The sequence below is a fragment of the Mesoplodon mirus genome (assembly GCF_964341445.2).
Source record: "Mesoplodon mirus genome assembly, chromosome: 6".
Taxonomy (NCBI): Eukaryota; Metazoa; Chordata; class Mammalia; order Artiodactyla; family Ziphiidae; genus Mesoplodon; species Mesoplodon mirus.
In genome coordinates, this window is record NC_138982.1 from 75,189,007 (window position 1) to 75,214,544 (window position 25,538).

Sequence of the window (25,538 nt, forward strand, 5' to 3'; positions counted from 1 at the left end):
CCCGGTCCGGGAGGATCCCGCATGCCGCGGAGCGGCTGGGCCTGTGAGCCATGGCTGCTGGGCCTGCGCGTCCGGAGCCTGTGCTCCGCAGCGGGAGAGGCCACGACGGTGAGAGACCCGTGTACCGCAAAAAAAAAAAACAAAAAAACCCCCCAAAAAACAGCCCCACGGGACTTCCCTGGTGGCACAGTGGTTAAGAATCTGCCTGGTAATGCAGGGGACAGGGGTTTGAGCCCTGGTCCGGGAAGATCCCACATGCTGCAGAACAGCTAAGCCTATGCGCCACAACTGCTGAGCCTGCGTGCTGCAACTGCTGAAGCCCGCGTGCCTAGAGCCCTGCTCTGCAACAAGAAGCCATCACAACAAGAAGCTGCACGCTGCAAAGAAGAGTAGCCCTTGCTCACCACAACTAGAGAAAGCCCACGGGCAGCAATGAAGACCCAATGCAGCCAGAAACAAACAAACAAAAAACAGCCCCAGGCTCAAATAGTTTGTCTTTAGAGGACTTTCATTTGAACATGACAATCTGCATTTATCTCTGCTCTCCCTGGAACCTACCAAAATGACAACCAACGAATAAAAGATGAACTAAAAAAGAAGAAGTATGGGAAAGACTTAGGGGGGCAGGTATATTTGAAGGTGGGGCCTAAGGCATGGGGCTAAAAAGAGGAGAGCAGGTTAAAATTCTAATAAGGAACCAATAGAACTCCCGCACTTACTTTTCTGTTTCTTGAGGCCAGACCAGAAATGTCACCTTGGGGACAAGAGTGGAAGGCAGAATTAAGGTTTAAGACTAAACACAGGGTGATTAAGGGCAAGCCGTTGTCCTAGGTCCTAACTCCATTTTCTCAGAATGCTTGCAGGTAGGTATCCCCATATCCTCATTCTCCAAGTCAGAAGATCGCAGAGTTTTAGAGAAGCTGACTGGTCCCGGGGAGATCCCTACAGTATGGAGTAGTCCTAAATAAGCTCTTTGCTCATTGGTAGAGTTTACCTGCTCCTGGTCTTTGTCTTGTCACTCTACTGTGAGGGCTACCAGTTGATAAACCCTGCAGTGCCCATGGAGTTTCTAGACCTTTATTTGCTTTGATCTTGAATGTAAATGGACAGACAGGGATTGCGAGATACTTGGGGAAAGTCTTCAGTATGAAAGACACAGACCAAGCCAACAGAGAAAAGGGTCTCAGAGAAACAAAGATAGTGCTGGATGCTGAAGAAAATTTCCAAAGACCGCAAAAAATGACAAGATACTTTAAATAGAATGTTTTTCAAATAAAGTCAAGGAATCTATCAGAAAGTAGAAAAGTCAAAGAGGTGGACAATATAAAAGGTAAGGTGTAAAAATCAGAAAATTGATGTAGGAGATCCAATATCCACCTAATAGTGGTGACAGAAAATTGGAAGATTTTAGCAAATAACATCAGGAAATTTTCTAGAGGAAGAACTTCAGCTTCTAGAATAAAATTGCCCACCAGCTGCTCGGCACAATGTGTATGTTAAAGAGGGGTGGGGGTGAGAGAATAAACACACCAAGGCCCACGATCAAGTAATTTGAGGGCACTTAGCATTCTAAAAGCTTCCAGAGGTTGTGGGGTGGAAGGAAGGGCAAGGGGGAGGAGGTCCTACACCAAAGTTTAGGACTTTCCAAATGCGGCTCTGCACACTGGAGGCTGGAAGATGGTGGAGGAGAGCCTTCAACTGAGAGGTGATCTCTTCCCAGCTGAGCTTACATATGTGGGGGTAAAATAAAAATGTTTCCACACAAGTCTCAAAGTGTATAGCCCACACAGCTTTTCTTAGATACTGATGGATGTGTTATTCCAAGGTAAGAGTATAAATCAAGGAACAGGGAGACTTAGAACCTCGTGAGTTCTAACCAGCAGAGGGGTGGAGGGAAGCTCCTGGATGCCAGTCATGCAGCAAGCCTGGAAATGAGCCAGCTCACACTGGAAAAGGAAGAGAGAGCACAGCCCGAGGAGGGAGGTCTCAGTCATAATATGGGAGTAATGGCTTATCTACTTATTGGATCATGTGAAAAATACATTGAGAAGGGCTTTATATGACATGGAGGAGCTTGGGAATAATGAGTAATAGGTGTAAAGAAAACTAAGCAAATAAAAAAGACAGTTATTAACTTTATGAAAGATAAAACTTGAACAGGAAGAAATATATTGGGCTTCTGTAGGCCATGGAAACAACATCGTACCTTTCTGCTCCCTGTTTCCCCGTAACATCTGGTTACTGCTCACTTGGGGACCACAGAGATGGACGCTCCTCTCAACATGAGCTCACACTGTCGTACCAAGGCAGAGGAGGACCACGTTATGCACTAGTTCCTAAATTGCCATTTGGAAGTGACGCAAGTACTGCTCATGTTTATTGGCCAAAGCAAATCACATCTGACTTCAAAGTGGTAAGAGGTGCAGGGAAATACATTTCTACCGTGTGCCTGCAAGGAGAGCTGGGACGTTTGTGAACTGCTCTGGTAGCCACTTGGCTCAGCAGTGAGGAGTTAGAAAGTGAGCAGAATACCGGTGAGTTTTGCTCTGCACGTATTATAACAGTAAGGAGAAGGAATAGATAGTGGGGGTGGCCGGACGGTCACAGTAGACAGAGTATAAAATTGGTAAGTGAACAAGTAGCAATAAAAACATAATTAAGGGCTTCCCTGGTGACACAGTGGTTAAGAATCCGCCTGCCAATGCAGGGGACACGGTTCAAGCCCCGGTCTGGGAAGATCCCACATGCCGTGGAGCAGCTAAGCCCGTGTGCCACAACTACTGAGCCCGCGTGTCACAACTACTGAAGCCCACGTGCCTAGAGCCCGTGCTCCGCAACAAGAGAAGCCACCGCAATGAGAAGCACGCGCACCACAGTGAAGAGTAGCCCCCGCTCGCCACAACTAGAGAAAGCACATGTGCAGCAATGAAGACCCAACCCAACCAATAAATAAATAAATAATAAATAAATAAATTTATAAAGAAATAAAATAAAATTGGTTTGCCTCTGTGGAGTAGGACTGGAGGTGAGGAGGTTTTGGGCAGGGGACTGTGGGTTTTCATTGTAAGTTTTTGTTTATTACTTTACTAGGGTAAAAAATAAAAAGTCTGATAATACCCATAATTGCAAGGTGGTTGTGAGAATTAAATGGGGTCACGTGTATACATATAATAGCAGTAGTAGAAAGCCTAAACCATTGCTTGTGGGCTGACGTTAGATCTTTTTCCCTTTCCTGTTACATCGTGAGCTCAGAGTGCCTAGTGCGGAGCTGAGTGTAGCCTTGCCTTCAGTGTGGGGCTGAAGGTGTGGAGTAGATGCTGTGTTCTAAAGAGGATGCAGAAAACTCCCATGTGAGCTTTTAATCTTCAGAGTTCAAGTGCTGTTCAAAGCCTTAGGCTTGAGTAACTTCCCTGGGGATTATGGGAATGCATGCCACTTGTTTTTGATTCCAATGGCAGATACATACAAATTGAAATAAACTTGAATTTATTTGCTGTGTTTTTTCTTCTTAGGACAGACCAGAGATTTGTTTTATGAAGGGTGCTTATGAACAGGTGATTAAGTATTGTACTACATATCACAGCAAAGGGCAGACCTTGACACTCACCCAGCAGCAGAGAGATCTGTACCAACAAGAGAAGGCCCAGATGGGCTCTGCAGGGCTCAGAGGTAAGGCCATTTCAGCACAGTCCCCTAGGTGGAGAGGTAATGCCTTCTTTTAATTGCAGATGAATTCATGCTTCACATCTGAGCTGCACAGCTCTATTCCAGGGTTCGTAGAAGCTTGCCATTTCTGAAGTGTTAGGTTTTAGTTGGCTAATTGTTTCTGTGTTCCCAAAACACAAAAAGTTGGGAACGTAGCAAAATATGAAATCTCTAGTTCTTACAGACCTGCTGTGGTCTCTGAGCAGGTGATAGAAATTTTATTTTAGACAAGTTTATCTTGTGAGAAGGGTGATAGATTAAGGTGGTGTTACTCCTTCCTTATGTTATCACTGGCTCTTGTTTGTTAATCTAAAATACTTTCCTAAATATTTAAAGACTTAAGCCTCTAATTCTTTAAACTGAGGTGGTTACTTACTTGTTCCTCATCTGCTGACTCCTTCCCTTGCTGATCACCAGAGAGGAAAGAGGTGCCCAGACGCTGACTGGACAGTGACAGGGAAAGGGGGTCTGCTGTGCCACACACACATCGGCCGCGTCTTCTAGGGAGATCGTGTGTATATAGGGTTGAAGAGCAGGGCTTGGGGTCGTATCTGGCTTGTGGGGAGAATGAACACACACACACACACACACACACGCGCGCACACACACACACACACACACACACACCCATGCACTTATGTAGTCTTTCTCAAGGAGATTGGAAGAGTTGGCTTCCTTAATTTTATTGTTATTTACAAAATGGAAGTCAAGCACCACAGTTCCTGGGAGCAGGAAACAAGTATAATTTACAGGACTTCTGCTCTTATAATAAGATAGGTTTAGAAAGGTATTCTTGTGGCTTCATTTGAGGGCAGTGTTTTGTTATTCTTAGCAGCTCACAGCAAAAGGGTTTCAAAGTTGGCTTGCATTTAGAGAGTCTTAAAGGTCTGGTATGTGCTCCCTGTTTTCCTTAATTTTTGTAACATAGGTTTCACACTTTTTTTTTTTTTTGACTAATTCTCTTCATCTGAAAGATTGTGGAGCTTTGTGTATGTGTGGTTTGGTGTCGTAACATTGTAAAATAGACAAGACTTGGTGGAGGAGAACATCTTTGTTTCACAGGGCTTTGGGAAACATTCTGGGCATTTGTCCCTTGCTTCACATCTTTTCCTCTTCTCTGCTTATGCTCCATTTTCCTCCTCCTGCTGAAGTTACCGTAATGAAGAGTAAAGAATAAATGAATAAAGATTTTAAGTTTAACTTGATATGAACTTATTTTATAGTTTATAAAACTTAAGTTTCTTAAAATACATGTCGTTAATTTTAAAATTAGAGTACGTTTCGTTTTTATGTTTTAAATATAAAGGAGGAAGTTGGGGACCCTCCACTCAGAAAAGGTCTACATACCTTTGTCCCAAACAGTAACAATAGATCTTCATTTGTGCTAAAGAAGCAAACAAATAAATACAGGATACTGACCTCTGGGCTAATACCACCCCTTCACTGAGAGTGCCAGGAGCTGGTGTCCCTTTCTTAGGATTTGCTGACACACAGATTGATACTCAGTGCCCCCCTTCTGTTGCCATCTGCCTCTGTTCCAACACAGGGACTGTCAAGTGGCTCATTCTCTCCAGAGTGAAAGCATTTGGGGCTCACATCTACGTAAATAGTTAGGTATGACTCGTACACTGGAAAAATAGAAGTCATTTGCCTCTAACCATCGTTTTCCAAATGTATCTCATCCTTCATACCTTCTGTTTGAATAAGAATGGTTACTTCCTGTGATCTCTCTGGGACTTTTCAGTTTCCCTGTGAGATACATATGTTTAGTTTGTGTGCTTTTTTTGGTGTGTTTTCTTTGGTAGGTTGTTCAGTCTTATAATATCCCAGATGGAGACACATCCCTCTGGCTCATAAGGTAGCTACCAGAGGTTCCAGAATTCTGAGAAAAAGCTAAATGGTATTTGGAAATGAACGGTACTTTGCGCTATATCTTAAGTTCCCGAGGGTGACAGGAAACTAACTATAGATGATGGTATGGTGGTATTATTTATATAGTTTTAAGAGAACCAAAGTAACAAATAAGAAAATCCTATTAATGTTATAGAAAGAGTGAAAGAATATAAACGATTGTTGGTATTAGTGGTTTTACAATCACTTTACAAATTAACTTTACCTCCCAGGGTTCGTTGTGTACAAAATTATTACATGTTGTGTATAATTAATATAGCCTTCTCTTCAAGCTATTGAATTGTTCTGGAGGACTATAAGATGGAAAGATGAAGATACATTAGGAGAAGCCACCTTCAAAGGTGTCTGTTTAAAACTGACTTTAAAGCTCAACAAACTGGGGCTTCCCTGGTGGTACAATGGTGAAGAATCTGCCTGCCAATGCAGGGGACACAGGTTCGAGCCCTGGTCTGGGAAGATCCCACATGCCGCGGAGCAGCTAAGCCCGTGCGCCACAACTACTGAAGCCCGTGCGCCTGGAGCCTGTGTTCCGTAGCAAGAGAAGCCACCGCAGTGAGAAGCCCTCGGCAACTAGAGAAAGCCTGTGCACAGCCACGGAAGACCCAACGCAGCCAAAAAATAAATAAAATCTATTAAAAAAAATTTTTTTAAAAAGCTCAACAAACCTATAGTTTTCCAAATAATTAATTGTATTTTTCTTAAGAGTCAGTAGTTTCTGCTGAAAGGAGCTGCATGTTTGCTATGTGAAAACATTTCTTATGTGCTCCTCACTTGCCTTCTCTGCTTAACAGTTCTTTAGTCTTATTCTTTTTAATTTTTAATAAGTTAAAGCAACCCCATATTAAGAACCATTAAACTAGAATATCTTTGCATGTAATAATTTTGATTTTTAGAGTTTTTGTAATTACCACAATGACATTGTCATCTTAAGTCATTTATCTGAGGAGTGTTATGGTCTCCAGCTTTTGTGGAGTAAATTCTAATGGTTTTGTGATTCACATTTTCTTTTTCGGATTTTATTATTATTTCCCAAGTTCTTGCTTTGGCTTCTGGTCCTGAATTGGGAGAACTGACGTTCCTTGGCTTGGTGGGAATCATTGATCCTCCTAGAACTGGTGTGAAAGAAGCTGTTACAACACTCATTGCCTCGGGAGTGTCAATAAAAATGATTACTGGAGACTCACAGGAGACTGCAATTGCAATCGGTATAACTAGGCTGCTTCCTTTGTTTTCCATAGTTTTTCTTAAATTACTGCAGTGCATAGTTTTGTGAATCACTTGACATGAAGTGTGTTTACATAATACTGAGTTATACAGTTAAAATTGACGCTTTTGTTTGCTCATACTCTAAAATTGTGGGCAAAATTTTATTTTAGTTAAAAAAAATAATACTATTAGTTGAAAATAACTAAAGCATTGTGAAATCACATTATTTTATTTACAAAAGAATAGTTGATTATTTTTAACCTCATAGTCCACTATGCTGACAGATAAAAGTGCTAGATCATGAATGTGAAAGAAAATATGAAATTTAGTTTTTTCTTTCAACTTGAGTATAATTTTTTAAAAGCAGACTTTGTACCTAATTTGAAAGAAAGTAACTTGTGTCTGTATTTCTGTTGTCTAATACATATATTCCTATGTTGTTTGAATGCTGTTTAAGATTACTTAACAAGTATAAGGAAATAAAATGAACATGGAAGTTAATCTCCCAGAACCTATAAACTATAATTCATACTGATAAATTTAAAATTTGCTAAAGTTCATTAATTCTTATCTTATTAATATGGAAAGAGACTGAGACAGGAATTTCACACTTTATGTGATCTAAGAAAAATATGTCACTGGAAACATAATATTGTTGGGAAGATTGTTCCTAGAGAAACTTCTCAACATTTATTTTCATTTACATACAACTGCATGATACCACAGATGAGCCACCATTTTGCCTGGCTTTGTTTACTTTATTTAAAATGCACTCTGATCTTCATTAAAATTGAGCTCCCAAGCAGAGCCTGCTTGGCCTTGTTTCAGTTCTTAGGTGTGGTGGGTTAAATTGTGAAAACTCTTTATTCTTAAATTTAAACAAAAATAAAGTAGTCAAACAGAAAACGCCACAGTATTTACTAATTCAGTTCTGTTTGTCTGTCTTGTGATCCCTTCATATAAAGACATTTTATACTTAAAGAGAAAGTGAGTTGATAACAAATCATATTAAGTGAGCATTATGTTGACTAGCCTATCAAGCAAAACCAATTTGGTTAATTATGTTTTCTTTCCCATTTCACTTCAGCTAGTCGTCTGGGATTATATTCCAAAACCTCCCAGTCAGTCTCAGGAGAAGAAATAGATGCGATGGATGTCCAGCAGCTCTCACAGATGGTGCCAAAGGTAGGCCTAAACCAGAGCCTTTCAGACTGAAAGGCCTTATTCTAGGTGTTAGACAACTTCTGCTGCTGTGTTAATGAAGCTGTTTGAAACATTTGAAAACAGTTGGGACATGACCACCAGATTCGTTGGTCCAAATCATGAGATGAAATCTTATCATTGAAATCAGTCTTATCATTAAGAGTATTTATGATGTGATTGTTAGGAATATCAGTACTTTAGCAAGAGCCAAGTTTCCTTTGAGGAAGGTACTGTGGAAATTAACAGTGGTGTTTTGTATTTATAAAGTACAGAGTGGAGAGAGACCATCACTTCATACTTCTTACCCTTGTGTTCTATTTTAATTGAATGCATGTATAATGCTTTTTAAAAAATTGAGATATCATTTGCAAACAGTAAACTTCTTCCTTTTTAATGTACAGCCCTAAGTTTTGACAAATGTGTGTGGTCCTTGTAACCATCACACAATCGGGTACAGGTTCCTCCCACCCCAAATCCTCTTGTGGTCAGCTCCTCCCTCTTTTTCCACTGTTTGGCAACCATTGATTTGTTTTCTGTCCCTATAGTTTTGCCTTTTCTAGAATGCTCTAAAAATGGAGGCATATAGTATGAGGGCTTTGAATCTGCTTTTTTGACTTAGCATAATGCATTAATTTAATTGCTGAGTAGTATTCCACTGTATTGGGTTTGTGTTACCTATGCACTAGTTTAAAGGCATTTGGACTATTTTCAGTTATTGCTGATTATGATTACATCTACTCTAAACATTTGTATATAGGTTTTATATGAAAATAAATATTCATTTCTCTTAGATAAATACCTAAGAGTAATTGCTGAGTCATATGGTTCTGTATGTTTAGCTTTGTAAGAAAGTGCCAAATTGTTTTACAGGGTGGTTTTATTGTTTTGCATTCCAACCAGCAATGTTTGAAAGGTCTAATTGCTCATATCCTCCCCAGCACATGGCATTGTCAGTTTCCCCACTCCCATTCTAATAGGTGTATCATGGTATCTTATTGTGGTTTTAATTTGCATTTCCCTCACAACTATTGATTTTGTGTATCCTTTTCATGTGCTTATTTGCCATTCATATATTTTCTTTAGTGAACAGTCTACCCTGCCTATTTTTAAAAAATGTTCTATTTTTGAATTTTGATAGTTACTTATATATTATGGATAAAAGTTCTTTATCAGATATTTGATTGGAAAATATTTTTTCCCAGTCTGGTTTTATTTTTTTATTCTATTGACATTGTTTTTTAAAGAACAGAAGTTTTAAATTTTGGTGAAGTCCAGTTTATCATTTTCTTTTATGGATCATGCTTTTGATATGTTATCTAAGGACTCTGCCTAACCCAAGGTCACAAAAATTTTTTTCCTTTTTTTTTTTTTTTTTAAGTCTCATACTTTTAGGTTTTACACTAACATCTGTGATCCATTTTGAATTATTTTTGTCTATGTGTGAGAAGTGGGTTAAGGTTCATTTGTTTTATGTATGGGTGTTCAGTTGTTCCAGTACCTTTTGTTGAAAAGACTGTCCTTTTTTTTTTACATTGAAATGCCTTTTCAGAGCATCTGGGAGCAGTGTGGGTGTCTGATTTGTTTTAGATTTAGGGGTAGGTTTTTCCATATTTGAACAGGACTCTGTGTATCTGTGTGTGTGTGTGTGTGTGTGTGTCCTATCCTGATAGTTTCTTCCTGACATTTATTTCTGAAAGAATAAATCCTGTGTTAAGTTCCCTGGGGATATTGAGACAGAATGTACATTTAGTAAGTATATGTGAAATCTGCAGTTAATTAAACATTTTCCCATTAACCTTTGTTCAACCTTTTCTTCCAAACCTTTTCCCAGAGATGCTAACAAGTAGTGACATTGGACAGATTTGAAATTTCATTTTATTTGCTTTATTCAGTTCACTCTCTGGCTCTCTGATAAAAATGCTAATGAACTCTGAAAACCAATGTAAAGGCAGTTAGGGAAGGAAGAAGTAAGTTACAAATTGCATCATCAGCCTGGACAAATTACATCATTGGTCATTTTCAAATAAGAGTTTTTGTGCATCAATAATGGCAGATGCTCTGATGCTTTTCAAAGAGAAAAGCTCATTGAATTGCTTGGCGTCATCCTGCTCTGCGGAGGAATTCCATAAATACCAGGGCTTTTTTTGGTTTATCGTGTCTTTTGAAAACCCAAGTCTTTTCTTTCCTTTAGGTCCTTTTAGTCCCCCAACCCCTACTTTGTCTTTTTTCCCATTTTTATCTTGTGTTCATGTAACTCTTAAATCTTGGTCTTATGCTTTTACTTCAGATCATTTTGAAAAGTTTTTCTTTTATTAGTGTTAGAACAAAACAAAACTTCTAAATTGCCAGCTCACTGAGGTTTTCCCACATGTATTAAAAATCATATTAATGAATTCTGTTCCTCATTAAAACGTTTTTTGGCTTTCCTGTTTCCATAATTCTGTCACACATTCCAAATCCCTTAACATTTCTCTGTCCTTTTGACCTAGAGCCAGTTAGAAAGTAGTATGGAAACTGAATTTTGCTTAATTATTTATAAAGTCCATCTGGGAATTCTCAGTGTTTTTTGTTTATGATTTCTTGAGTGTGTTCTACATTTCCTGTTGATAAAAATGGACATTTTCTTTTCTTGTTTGTTTTTTATAGCACTGCCTCCATTTTTGTTTTTACCAAACCTGTTAACCAAGTCCCTATAATAAAATCCCAATTTGTGTGCTGTTTAATTTTTGGTATGTTGTCAGTACTTATTGCAGTGCATCAGGTATCTTTTAATCTGTTCTGGAAGATTTGGGGACCTTTGGGAGGTTATTTTAATGCCAGGAATAGTTTTTTTCTATTAGCCTCTCCTTTTCATATTTACCTACTTTCTTCTCTTCATAACTTACTTTCTGTTAATGTTGATCAAAAGAACTGTGAGTGTTGACCACAAATATGATACTGAAAAGATGGACCCATGAGAAGAGAAAAATCCTCTTGCAGGTTCCTTCTGAAAGTACACAGCCTTTCTCCCTTTCCCTCCGTAATATTCCCTGAACTCTCTTTGCTGACGCAGTTCTACTTCTTTCCCGTTGTCCTTTCACCATCCTGTTGTCCTCATTCTGTCTTCTCCCCTCCTGCTCCCATTCTACAGTGATTATATTGTGTGCTTATCTTAAATCAGTATATTCCCCCCCTTTTAGGTAGAGAAACAGACATAAAGGTGAGAAGATCATTAATAGAGGAATTTCAGTTACCCCCAAGTTTAATCCTAGCTCTGTGATAAAATGATATAATTCAGTTTTTAGTCACTTCTCTGTGTGTGTTTTTTTTTAATACCTTATTTCTTCAGGCCATCATTTTGTGTCACTAAATTTCAATATTTTTTCTCAACCAAAAAGATTGACCTGCTAGTCCTGATGCTTTAAGGAGAATTTTTACTCCGAGCAATATTATATTCCACATGATTCGTCAGCTTTGAATTGAGATCTGCTTAGTCTCAAAGAAACTGCTTTTATTTTTGAGTTGCCATCAAAGCTTTGAAATGCTGAAATTTATATCAAGTAATAGGTATACTGGATGCATGCCAAAGTAGTTTGTTACTATACAAAAGAAGTATGTTTTCAGCCCAACAGTTGGTTTGTTATTATTATTGCCATTGTCAGTGATAAGCTGCATTGGCTGTAAAGGAGTGATTTGCAGTGGTTTGAATGATTTATAGTGGAACAAAGGCAAAATTTTACTCTGTACAACCTGAGTATTTGTAATTAGTAATTAGCCTTTTATTTAAAAATTCTGTAAAATCCACAGTCTTTGCTAGATGCTCTTGTAAAATATTCTGTAAAATCCACAGTCTTTGCTCAGTGCTGTGTGCTACATGATTAATTTCTGCAGTAATGTAGAATTTTCACTTAGAAGGTAACCAGTACATTTTAAATATGTATGCAGCTTAGTCCTTTTTATTTTATTAAAAATTTTTTTTAAATTGAAGTTGATTTACAATGTTGTGTTTGTTTCAGGTGTATAGCAAAGTGATTCATTTATACATACATATATATCTTTTTTTTTTTTAAGTGAACACTTTTTAATTAATTAATTTATTTTTGGCGGTGTCAGGTCTTAGTTGCAGCCCATGGGATCTTTCGTTGTGGCGTGTGAGCTCTTTGTTGCAGTGTGCGGGCTTCTCTCTAGTTGTAGCGCAAGGGCTCCAGAGCACGTGGGCTCTGTAGTTGCAGCATGTGGGCTTAGTTGCCCCGCGGCTTGTGGGATCTTAGTTCCCTGACCAGGGATCGAACCTGCATCCCCTGCATTGGAAGGTGGATTCTTAACCACTGGACCACCAGAGAAGTTCCTATATATCTTTTTTTTTCAGATTATTTTCCCTTATAGGTTATTACAAAATATTGAGTATAGTTACCTGTGTTATCAATATATAGTAGGTCCTTGTTGCTTATCTGTTTTATATGTAGTAGTGTGTATTTGTTAATCCCAAACTCCTAATTTGCCCTCTCCCTCTTTCCCCTTTGGTAACCATAAGTTTGGTTTTTATGTCAGTGGGTCTATTTCTGTTTTGTATATAAGTTCATTTGTATCACTTTGATGGGTTTTTTTGTTTGTTTTTTAGATTCCACATATAAGCAATATCATGTGATATTTGTCTTCCTCTGCCTGACTTCACTTAGTACGAAAGTCTCTAGGTCCATCCATGTGGCTGCAAATGGCATGATTTCATTCTTTCTTATGGTTGATAATGTTCCATTATATATATATACCACATCTTCTTTATCCATTCACTTGTCTGGACGTTTAGATTTCTTCCATGCCTTGGCTATTATGAATAGTGCTGCAGTGAACATTAGGGTACATGTATCTTTTCGAATTACAGTTTTCTCTGGATATGTGCCCAGGAGTGGGATTACAGGATCATATGGTAGCTCTGTTTTTAGTTTTTTAAGGAATCTCCATACTGTTCTCCATAGTGGCTACACCAATTTACATTCCCCCCAACAGTGTAGGAGGGTTCCTTTCTCTCCACACCCTCTCTCGCGTTTATTATTTGTAGAGTTCCTAGTGATGGCCATCCTGACTGGTGTGAGGTGATGCCTCATTGTAGTTTTGATTTGCATTTCTCTAATAATTAGCAATGTTGAGCATCTTTTCATGTGCCTTTTGACCATCTGTATGTTTAGTACTTTTTAAGGACACGATAAAGAGTTTCCAAATGGATTTTGAACCGTTTTAAAGGAAGAATGAATGCTTTCCACATATGAGTTATGTGATTCATGGTACGTAGAGGAACTAAGTGTAGTCAGTAACGTGATAGCACAAGTCAACTGAATTTTTTTACCTAAGAAAATAATCCTCTTTTGTTTTAGACCTTTTTTAAAATTGGGAGAGAACCTGGGAATAGTCTTTATGATGGTCCTAAGATTCAGTCATTTATTCATTCATCTTACACGTGTTTCTAGAGCACTGGATGTACTGGGCCAAAATCTCTGCCTCATGGAGCTTATAGTCTGAGATAAGACTCATGTGGAGTATAGCATTGCACAGAGTAAAAGTTCTCCTTAAAGCACCAGGATGAGCAGGTCATTCTTTTTGGTTGAATAAAAATATTGAAATTTAGTGACACAAATTATGGCTTGAAGAAATTAGGTATTAAAAAAACCCACAGAAGTGTCTAAAAATTGAACTGTATCATTTTATCACAGAGCTGGGACTAAACTTGGGGGTAACTGAAAATTCCTCTGTTAATACTCTTTTCATCTTTATGTCTTTCTCCAGCTAAAAAGGGGGGAATATACTGGTTTAAGATAAGCACACAATACAATCACTGTAGTATGGGAGCAGGAGGGGAGAGCACTGACAAAAGCAGGGAACAGAGAGGATGAGATCTTTAGGCAGCATGCCTAGGAAAGGCATCACTGAGAAGGTCCTGTGTGATGAAAGGGGCGGCTGTGTAATATCCGAGGGAACACAAGGGCAGAGGCCTCAAGGGAAGTGCGCTTGGCATGTTTCAGGAACTATGAGGCGGCCAGTGTAGTGCGGTGGGGGGAGAAGACTAACCTGGGAGCATGCACTTCCTGTGGGGTTTGGTGGACAGTAAAAGACTTGGGCACCATTGGCTTGTCCTGAGAGGGATGGGAGGTTTTTGGAGGGTTTTCAGCAGAGGACAGTGTGGTTTCACTTGTGTTTTTAACCCAGTGTGTTGGCAGTGGGTTTCGATGTTTGAGTAAGGAGGTTGAAGTGTGGATATATTTGAGGATGGGGCCTAACTGCGTGTGGCATGTGGGAGAAGAGGAGGAATCAAGGTGGCTCCCCAGATTTAGAGCCTGAGCCATTGCAAGAGTGCACTTGCCATTGGCAGAGGATGTGAGGGAGCATGTGTTTGGGGAAGTAACAGAGGTTCTGTTTGGCATGTTGACGTCTGAGATGGGATGTCCAAGAGCGAATGTGGAGTAGGTAGGTGGGTTATTTTTATCAATCTGGATTTCAGAAGAGACAAAAAGGCATATAAATAAAAGCCAGATTTCTAAGGTGGGGTGAGATCCCCTAGGGAGAGACCTCTTATATTATAAAGAGCCCAAGAACTGAGTTCTAGAACCTCCAGCGTGTAGACTTCAGGGAGGCCTGGGGGAACCTGCACAAGAGGAGCAGCTGGAGAGGCAGGAGGGGGAGCAGGAGAGAGTAGGGTGGTCCTGAGGCCGGGAGGAGAGGGCGCCTCGGGAGGAGGGAGCGGTCGGCTGTGTGCGGGGGTAAGTCAGGGGAGAAGTGGCACTGGTGTCAGCAATGCGGGGAGTCTTTGGTGCTCTTGCTGAGGGGTGTCAGGGCAGGGGTGGGGGTAGCAGCCTAATCAGGAGGGATTCAGGAGAGAGTGGAAGAGAGAGATGGGAGACATCAGTACAGGCAGCTCCCTAGAGGAGTTCCGCTTATAAAGAGAAGGGGAAAGGAGGGTAGCAGCTGAGATAGGAAGGGAAGTTTTTGGTTTTGTTTTTCTTTAAATGGAAGGAATGACAACATGTTTGTATAATGATGGTAAAGGTGCAGCAGCAAGGGAAAAATTTTGATACAAGGGGGGGAGAATTTCTGATTGGTAAGAAGGTGGGATATTTGACCTGCACTAGAAACATATTCATGTTCTTCATTTGTAGTAAAAGGAGAGAAGGAGGGGATACTGTCTGGATACAGCTGTTGGATGGTGGGAGTTGTGAACGTTTTCTCCAGACTCTCTTTTCTTTGAAGTAGAAAACAAGGTTGTCAGCTGAGAGTGAGGCTGGGGAAGGGGATAAATTGGAAGCATGTATTGTAACCTGTCCTCTAGGAGAGCAGGAAAGAGAACGGTGGGTTACGTGGGTATTAAGGTCACCTGGCTCGGGGGTGTTGGAAAGACGGATGGGAGGCAGTGGTTAGAAATTCCTGTGGAACATGGAGGGTGGCCTCGGGAGCAGTGACTGGGCACAGGCAGTGAAGTACAGTCTTCTGTGATGTTCAGAACCGAGGATTTGTGACTGAAGAAGGGAATGGAGGGCACCTGCCCCCTCTGTGCTCTCCTGGTGGTGCTATTGGAGAGGACTGTGGGAACAGTCCCTGTCTTGTGGATAAATGAGGTTAGAGCAGTGTGGGTAAGAGTGGAGGGCCAGGGCATTTGTCGATGACTGGGGCACAGTGGGAGGGTTTCAGGAGACCAGGAGGTGGGATCAGGAAAAGGGATTAAATATATTCTTTGGAGAGAGAAGATGGTATAAGCAGGTGGAGACATAGTGTAAGAGACAGAGCCTAATGAGTTAAGCTGAGTAGAAGAGCATGAGCAGACACTCCATGGTGCTTAACAACAAAAAAAGGCTCGAGGGACATTGTTCTTTAAACCTCCTGAAGACAGGACAAAGGGAAAAGGCCATTTTAGTTGTGTCAGTGTCGAGGAAACTGATGCAGGAGAGTTTTTCCTTTGTCTGTCTCTGAACGTTTCAAGAATAAGGCTGTTTTCTCTTCAGAGCTTAAATATAATGGGATAAACTGGGTAAATTGTTTAGATTGTGCATTTCTTATAGTACCTAAAAATTTGAAATGACCCTGTCAAATGAGTGTCCTAACAAATGTATGGCATATTCTTAAGTTTGATCTCTGTGGCAAAATACAGACAGTTTAAATTGATAATTTAAAAAATATTCTTAGTTATAAGTGCATAGGTTATTCTGATATTTCTTAATGTTGAAGATTTTTAGTGTATCCCGTGTTTTAACAGGTTGCGGTATTTTACAGAGCTAGTCCAAGGCACAAGATGAAAATTATTAAGGTGGGTGTCTAAGAATCACACTGTTTTATCTCTGTATCCAAAATGCTACTGCTTGTCTTTCATCATGTTTGCATTACTACTGGGAATATTGATAGAGCATTAAAGTCAGAAGTATTGTGAAGCAAAACAGGTGGTTTTTTAAAGCCTGAGATGGAAACATTAATAGAGAATTTAGTTTGCAAAGGAAGATGTAGAAGAAAACTTTAAGGAAATATCTGCAAATACAACCTTCTTTAAACATTTGAATAATGTAGAAATATGTTCTGACAGGAGGCTATAGCCAAATCATCCCAGTGTGAATAGGAATAATTACTGAGAAACTGAATAAACACAGCAAGAAAAAAATGTTTTGAGAGTGTGAACAATGTTTAAAGGGCTATGATTGTTTATATTAGTCAAATATATACAAAGCAGCTGACATGGTACCATCAGTTCATGGACTTATTAATCACAGTAGTGCTCCGTTGTGCTGAGGTCACGGTTTCTTGGCCTTGGCACTGTGACACTGTGGGCTGGATAATTCTTCATTGTGAGGGGCTGTCCTGTGTGTTGTAAGTTTAGCAGCATCCCTGGCTCCTATCCTTTAGATGCCAGTAGCGTCCCTGAAGTCATGACAATCAGAAATGTCTCCAGACATTGCCAGATGTCCCCTGGGAGACAAAATTGCCCTGAGAACAACTGTGTAGTTGACTCTTCATCAGGCTCTACACATAGAATTTTCACACATGGAAATATTAATGGCAGCTTTCTCTAAGCTTTATCTTCAGACCTCCATATATTTATTGAAGTTTATTGAAAAAGTGACTGTCTGTTTTATTTCCAGTCTTTAATTATGTGGGAAAGAAAAAGAGAGAGGATTTGTTTATCCCCTTATCTGTGTGGAAGCAACATTTTAATCAGAACTCCTCCCTCCCGCTTCTCCCCTCCCGCCCCCAGTCTCTGCAGAAGAACGGGTCGGTTGTGGCCATGACAGGAGATGGAGTAAATGATGCAGTCGCTCTGAAGGCTGCAGACATTGGAGTTGCAATGGGTCAGACTGGCACAGATGTTTGCAAAGAGGCAGCAGACATGATCCTGGTGGATGATGATTTCCAAACCATCATGTAAGTTTTCCTTCAATGAATGCACATCAGAGAGTCTCCTCCCGTCCTTTCTTGCACCCCATTCATAGAAAAGAGTTTAGCGGTTTTAGACATAGGATAAACTAAACTTTTTTACTAGATTAATTACCTTATTTTGTGTACTAGTGTGTAGTTTGGGGGAAAATTACTTGTATGGAATGGACATAATAAGTGGCAGGACTATTCATTTAAGAAGTATTACTGAGTACCAGCCAAGTGTCACATTTCCTGGCCACTAGTGTTGTGATACAGCAGTGAACCTTCACTGCTGGCCTTTATTCTAGTTAAATTCAGGCTCACAGGAATAAGCATGTGCCTGGCCTTACAGTAAGTATTATAAATAAAGATCCCATCCATATCTGTTTCCTTATGTCAGGAATTGTTCATGTTACTAATGACGCAATTTGTCATTTGAATAAATTTGTTTCATCCACAGTTTCTAATTGCTTTACGATTCTGCAATACCTGCTGGTTGTTTCACAGTGTTCAGGTGGAGGTCACTTGATAATCACCTCTTGAGTGATCTAAGTCTTAGTTCAGCGATGCCCTGTGTGCCTCATTAACCCATCGTGGCCTCAAGTGGAGCATGTGGGCCCTCAGGACCCAGAATTGCTAGGCTCTTAAAAAGATATAAGATATTTAATTTCCATTCTTAGAATTGTATAAAAATCTTGGAAGATAGGGCAATATGTTTATAAAACACATATTTTCCTAGGTTGAGCAAAATGAATGAGAGAATTTACATGGATCTTTGTAAACCATATTCTTTTTATAATTCTGGTACAACATATATCTGATTGTGTGTAGGAGGAACAGATGGCTTAAATTCTATAAGTTTTATATGTCTCATTGCCTTTTAATTTCTGACCTACATTAAATTAACCCCTTACCATGCATGCCTCTTGTATCTTGAAGAAAAATAAACTTGGAGGGGTAAAGAAGATCATTATTTTAGTATTATAAATGTGTATTATTGTCTCGTGTAGAAACACAAGATGTGATTTTAATGTTGAAATGTCTTTTTAAGAATAAAAATTACTGTTATGAAATTAGTTCTGGTAGAGTGTAGCAGGCCAGACTTCAATTCCTTGCCACAGTAGTGTTTCCTTTTTTTTTTCTAGTTTTAATTATGTGAAGAAAATAATAGATTCTCTTATTGATGTATGTGTTTTATCAGTTGGAAATTTGTTTTCAAAATTAGTTCCACAGTATTGATATATCCTTATTTTTCTGTGATAATATTTTCTCACCTAATTTTATTTTTAACTTTCAGGTCTGCAATTGAGGAGGGTAAAGGGATTTATAATAACATTAAAAATTTTGTTAGATTCCAGCTGAGCACGTAAGTTTGTAAGAAGTTGTGACAAACTTATGGGTCTTACAGATAAATTATTTGCAAAGTAGAATTCAAGCAGAATGCCTACAAGCTTTTGGGCTCTATTTCTGAGGGTTCTCCATATGTAAAAGTTTTCCAGTGTGAAAATTGAATTCTGTCCTAAATCTAAAAACGGCATGATAAAGAGGTTCTAAATGTGATAATTATTTGTCTGTATCATCATCAAAATATATAAACCTTTGTGGCTTATTTAATAGCTCCTGAAATAACTAAGAAAGGGGTGTCAAATTTTAATGTTTCTTCTTGGTATCTTTTTCTAAAAGTAGAAGGGCTTTTCTGTAGTCCAAAAACAGTTACGAAAATATCACTGAAACTGTTAACTGTTATCTGAACTCAATTTAAAAAAAAATCTTCCTCTATTTGAAAGTCCTTTATTAAAATGCTATGGATCATAAGGGTTAACTCTTAGCTTCAAAATGTTCACACTAATGAAGCAGTAGGTTACGTGGAAATATGGGCTTCCTTTAAAAGAACAATAGTAACATGAGAGTTTTAAATGCTAAGAAAGTGATTTCATAAAATTAGCAAGAATTATACTATGCTGACACATTTTTTAAAATGACTCTTTCTTTCGATAGGAGTATAGCAGCATTAACTTTAATCTCACTGGCTACATTAATGAACTTTCCCAATCCTCTCAATGCCATGCAGATTTTGTGGATCAATATTATTATGGACGGACCTCCAGCTCAGAGGTGAGAGTTTTCTCATGTAAATTAGAAAGACAAGGATGGCATGCTATCCTGATAATTAAGCTCTAAGACTTCATCACGGATAGCGTTGGAAATCTCTGCAGCATCGTGTTTGTTATAAATTGTGTGATGTGAGCATATCATTTATTCTCTTGGAGTGCTCATTCATGCATTATGATCTGAGCTTTTAGGCTGTTAGATGCCCAGCCTTAAGTTGAGAACAGGGGAGGGAACAGTTGCAGTCCCTGTCCTCGAAGTAAGCTTTCTGTTTCTTAGAATAGGTTGTAATGGAGAATTCTCTGGCTTTAGTGCTATTACCAAGGTTCTGTTGTCAGTCTTAGAGACTTTGGGAAAGTACTGAAGGACCTAAGCATCGAAGTATCTTCTTTTATAATAATGGGGCCCTAGATGTTGCTTTCCCAACACAGAGTGATACATGTCAGTGACCGTTACAACAGATTATCCTAGTTGAAACTTCCTTGCATGAAAGATAGTTCAAAGTCCAGTTGGTAGGTCATATATTTCAGGCCATATTTGGAATAAGTAAAGCTATATGTAAATGAAATAGGGCAGTTTTTTGAATTTGATTATCAGTCGCCTCCCAAACTGTGCCAAATAAACAAAAAAGGAAAGTGATAAAATCTTTGGTTATTTTCAAGTGATCATAGCCAAGGTTTTCTTCATGATTCAACATTTTGTTTCCAAAAGACATTTAGTTTCTGGGATAATTGAGGTCAATGAAGTTGTGAAAGTAATAAATCCAAATCTTACTTAAAACTTTAATTCACTTTTCTGTTTGTTTTGAAGCCTTGGAGTAGAACCAGTGGATAAAGATGTCATTCGTAAACCTCCACGCAACTGGAAGGACAGCATTTTGACCAAAAACCTGATACTTAAAATACTTGTTTCCTCAATAATCATTGTTTGTGGGACTTTGTTTGTCTTCTGGCGAGAGGTATACTCACTGGATAAGCTGCCTTATTAATATTCATTCTGTACAATAGGACTCGGTTATTTTTGTGTATTAAGCAGAAGGCTGGAAGTTAGGAGAGCTCTTTCAAAAATAGAATAAAAACATGTAAAAATAGTTTGATTTCAGCATTTATGGGTTAATAGAATCACTGATTTATATATTAGAGTTATTTAAATCTGCAGAGAAATATCAGATACAATAAAATTAACATGAAAACTCGGGAAGAAGGTAGAAAATCTGAGTCTTTAATATAGCTACTTTCATGTCATCAAAAAAGTTCTTTTAGTATCCAGTTTATGGTTTGGGAAAAGACTTTCTACTTTATGTAGACTACAGCTATTCATTAGCTGACTTATTTAAATGGTGTATGGGAAATTTAGGTTGCTTATCTGTTTTATATCTTAAACTAAAGCTATTTCATTCTGAGAGGAAGAAAATATTAACCCTTTAAAAGCATATAGTATTTGTTCATTAAATTCAGCCAGCTGAAAATCTTTTTTCCTCTTGACAGCTGCGAGACAATGTGATAACACCTCGGGATACAACAATGACCTTCACATGCTTTGTGTTTTTTGACATGTTCAATGCACTAAGTTCCAGATCCCAGGTAGGCTTAGGTGATCTTAGCTGACTAATTCAATTGGGTAAGGTACTCTCTAATTGTAAGTAGGCAGGGTTTTTAGCTGCTTTTGTAGCCATGGTTATAGCCCCGGATATAGCCTTTCTACAAACATGTGCCTCCAAAATGTGTCCTAAGAGGGATGGGGCATTTGGGGAGATAAGCCTTAACTTTGGCTAGGAGATCAAAGTAAATCACAGGTGTCATCACCTGATTTATCTTCTTTTCATTTTCTTATTATCTGTAGCTATATGATAGGTTCAAGTTAACATTATCTGAGGATAGGACAAAGCTCATGGCTTGTGCTAAGATGGTATTCGCCTCATTATAGAAGCAAGTATTGTTAGAAGTCCGGGAACAGCTTTGTGCATATTAACTTTTTCTCATTATTTCCATCAGTGTGTCAAAGCTTAGGACATTTAAAATTTTCTTTTCTTCCCATGCTTTATCTTTAGGTGGATTGCCTTCTCTCTCTTTTTTTTTTGAAAATTAATTTATTTATTTATCCTTGGCTGAGTTGGGTCCCTGTTGCTGCGCGTGGGCTTTCTCTAGTTGTGGCGAGTGAGGGCTACTCTCCGTTGTGGTGCACGGGCTCCTCACCGCGGTGGCTTCTCCCATTGCTAAGCATAGGCTCTAGGCATGCGGGCTCAGTAGTTGTGGCTTGCGGGCTCTGGAGCGCAGGCTCAGTAGTTGTGGCGCATGGGCCTAGTTGCTCCGCGGCATGTGGGAACCTCCTAGACCAGGGCTTGAACCCATGTCCCCTGCATTGGCAGGAGGATTCTTAACCATTGTGCCACCAGGGAAGCCCTGGATTGCCTTCTCTTGACTGAAGTGCTTTGTTAGAAAATAATGGGCTAGAACCTCATGGTACTTTTTCAGAGCATGTTGTTCTTAGAAACTAGCTACATTTGAGGCTGACTGTTCATTTCAATTTAAGAGCACCATATAAATCCTTAACTGTATCTATTACCATTCACCGTGCTAGAACTTCCCAAGTACAGGGAATTGTCATTAATTTAGACTAATTTTTGAAGACGCTTTAGTATTTGGTTTTTGTTTTATGAAAGGCATTTTTACTTTTTCACTACACACGTAACTAAGTCCATTCTTCGAGAAAGGTTTTTAGACTATGTACCTCAATGAATGATAGAAATGATTTAGCAACATTATCATATACAAATAAAGTTTCTTATGCTTTGGAGGACTAAAAGAATTTTCTGTGATCTTTATGTTTTTAATAGCATCACTCTTAAAGCCCCTGATGAAGAGAAGCTGCTTTAAAATTTACCCTATTCCATCTGTATTATTCCAAAATAATAGTTAAACTTTAGAGATTTCATGGTACTACTATTGTAGAATTCAGTCCAGCTTACTAAAAATTGGAGGTGGGTGTAATAATAAAGAAGTTGTTTCTGTGACCAAGGAGTAATAACTGAACTCTGTGCTCTCCCAACAGACGAAATCTGTGTTTGAGATTGGACTCTGCAGTAATAAAATGTTTTGCTACGCAGTTCTTGGATCCATCATGGGACAGTTATTAGTTATTTACTTTCCTCCACTTCAGAAAGTTTTTCAGACCGAGAGCCTAAGTATACTGGGTAAAGGAAATGTTATCTTTATAATTTACATATTATAAATGAGCTGTATTTTCTAATGCATTTGTTCTAAGAAAAATTTTCTTTTAAAAAGTGAAATAAGTGGCTTGCTTTGAAAAATGTGTGTGCTCTGTTTTCTCATTTGGAAATGTTTAGGGGAGTCACTCTCCCAACTCTAGGTTTTAAACTTTTTTTGTAATTTTTTTCTTGTTAATTTTTTATAGGTTGTCACTTGTCAAAATCCTATTTGGTGATTCTGAAAGATAGCAAATCAAAACGTGTTACAGAGTAATTGTTTTTAATCTTGTATGAAGAAGAAACTAGACTTAAGCTCACTGAAAACCAAATGGCTCTTCTTTAAAATTACCATTTTGCTTGTTAAACTAATATTTTCCTATTCTTATTTGCTAATTTGCACATTCTTATTTTATGAAATAACAGCCCTAATAGCAGAGAGTTTTATTAAGCTGATGTGAAGACAGTCATTATTCTTTCACAGCCTGTGCATTAAATGCATCACCATACAGTACATTTAAAAGTTCATCTTCCTATGTAAGTGTGAGAACGGACGCATTTTATGATAATGCTAGTTCTACTTCTTGGGTTTTTAAAGGTAATTTGGATATTTACAAATCACTGTATTTTTTGCTGTAAGTTAAAGTGTACCTTAGAGTTGAACTAGTTTAATTTCAAGATTTTAATTTCATATTCATATTCCTTCCTCTTTAAAAAAAAATGGAGTTTTAAGGAGACCGGTGCAGTTGTTTGAAGCAGTAAATAAGAACGAGATAGTGTGGATACCATTGTAAAGATATGGTCTTTAAACAGTGACTTTCAAGTGGAATAAGATGCAGATTTCTAAGTAATCTTCAGATAGACATTTAAAAAATCAAATTAGTCACCACTGCTTGAAGAGCCTTTAAAAAAGGCTGTGTGATCTATTAAATAGAAAACTCCTCTTGTGTTGCTGTTAAAGGTTGTGGTTCTCGGTTATGGTTCAGGGGAAGCAGTCAGGACTTGAGTTCTAGTTCTCTGGCTGCTGCCTGTCCTAGCTGTGTGACCTTAGATAAGTCATTTAGTGCCTTTGAGCCTTACTTCCCTTATTTATTTATTTATTTATTTTTGCGGTACGCGGGCCTCTCACTGTTGTGGCCTCTCCCGTTGCGGCACACAGGCTCCAGACGCGCAGGCTCAGCGGCCATGGCTCACGGGCCCAGCCGCTCCGCGGCATGTGGAATCTTCGCAGACCGGGGCACGAACCCGTATCCCCTGCATCGGCAGGCGGACTCTCAACCACTGCACCACCAGGGAAACCCCTACTTCCCTTATTTTTATTTTTTTATTTTTATTTATTTATTTTTTTTTTTGCGGTACACGGGGCTCTCACTGTTGTGGCCTCTCCCGTTGTGGAGCACAGGCTCCGGACGCGCAGGCTCAGCGGCCATGGCTCACGGGCCCAGCCTCTCCGCGGCATGTGGGATCTTCCCGGACCAGGGCACGAACCCGTGTCCCCTGCATCGGCAGGCGGACTCTCAACCACTGCACCACCAGGGAAGCCCTACTTCCCTTATTTTTAAACTGAGGCCAATTGTGGCTACTTTGTGGAATGGTTGAGAAATAATGTATTTTAAAAGCTGTGGTAAAATGCTAGAAAAACATAAGTTATTAAGCTCTGCAACTGTAAGTTTAAAGAATTGTAAAACCCAACTTACTTTCTCTTGCAGATTTGCTGTTTCTTCTGGGTCTCACCTCGTCAGTGTGCATAGTGGCAGAAATTATCAAGAAGGTTGAAAGAAGCAGGGAGAAGATCCAGAAGCCTGTTAGCTCGACATCGTCGTCTTTTCTTGAAGTATGATGCATATTGCATTCTTTTATTTGCAAACTAGGAATTGCAGTCTGAGGATCATTTAGAAGGGCAAGTTCAAGAGGATAATGAAGATTTGAGAACTTTTGAACTTTTTATTGACTAAAAATGAGTGTTGAAGACTTGATTTGAGATTCTAACCTGCTGACAGTCGCAAATGAAATTATGCAACTTTGATAACATATTCCTTGATTTAAATTGGCTTTTGCGATTGAGTGGAACTTCGTAAAGTGTATGGGCAGTTATTTAATTTAAAAAACAGGCAAAACCTGAACCACCTTCTGCACTTAAAGAGGTCTAACAGTTCAAATACACAATCTATCCTAGATAAATATGATTTTTTTTTTAATTTTTAAATATTGTACTATTTATGGTGGTGGGGCTTTCTTACTACTATACTACACAAATAAATTCAATCCTTTCAAAGGCGTTCTGTTTGGTTTAGACGTTGACTCCCAGGAGCGCCATATTTCAGCTACTGTATTTCCTTGTCCTGCAGTGTAAGCAGCTCAGCCACCTTGTGTTACCATTTTTGTCATCTCAAGTTTTTTTGCACAGGGTGTGACCACTGTCAGATTACTGTTCTTTTCTTTCTTTTTGTGATTGAAAAGCTTATACTGCAATTTGAAGTAAATGTTTGCTTTTTCTTAGTAAGTGTAAATGGTTGCCTTTTCTTTTTCTTCTTCTTTTGGTTTTTGGTATGAGTCTTTGGTCTAGTACAGTTAATACAGGGCTGTGGAGTGGCATTCTAGGTAGGGTAGCCATTTCTGTAATTAACACTTAGTCATGGAGTCAAAAAAATTTAAGACTGGTTGGGCTGATATTTATAGCAGATTATGTTAATGTGTTATGCCTTCTTTTAGAGTTAAATATCAATACATACTTTGTCAAGCAGCACCTTGACAAAGTCATGTCCTAAATATAAATCTAAGTACCTCACCTGAATGTCTGAATTTTATTACTTTTTAATATCTTTTTATGTGT

The 25,538-nt window shown here is 38.8% G+C and overlaps 1 protein-coding gene across 5 annotated transcripts in view; it reads left to right on the top strand.

The window, feature by feature from the left end:
- The window catches only part of ATP2C1 (ATPase secretory pathway Ca2+ transporting 1), a 124,903-nt gene extending 99,695 nt beyond the window's left edge, over positions 1-25,208 (top strand). For all 5 annotated transcript variants that reach the window (XM_082625185.1, XM_082625189.1, XM_082625186.1 and 2 more), the window contains 11 exons: positions 3,513-3,669; positions 6,651-6,821; positions 7,910-8,007; positions 16,244-16,294; positions 17,231-17,397; positions 18,689-18,757; positions 19,390-19,506; positions 20,311-20,458; positions 20,988-21,083; positions 22,552-22,693; positions 24,415-25,208. In XM_082625185.1, coding sequence (XP_082481311.1) covers positions 3,513-3,669; positions 6,651-6,821; positions 7,910-8,007; positions 16,244-16,294; positions 17,231-17,397; positions 18,689-18,757; positions 19,390-19,506; positions 20,311-20,458; positions 20,988-21,083; positions 22,552-22,693; positions 24,415-24,545 — 1,347 coding nt within the window. In that variant the 3' untranslated portion in view covers positions 24,546-25,208. The remainder of the gene's footprint in view (positions 1-3,512; positions 3,670-6,650; positions 6,822-7,909; positions 8,008-16,243; positions 16,295-17,230; positions 17,398-18,688; positions 18,758-19,389; positions 19,507-20,310; positions 20,459-20,987; positions 21,084-22,551; positions 22,694-24,414) is intronic.
- Positions 25,209-25,538: the final 330 nt, after the last annotated feature.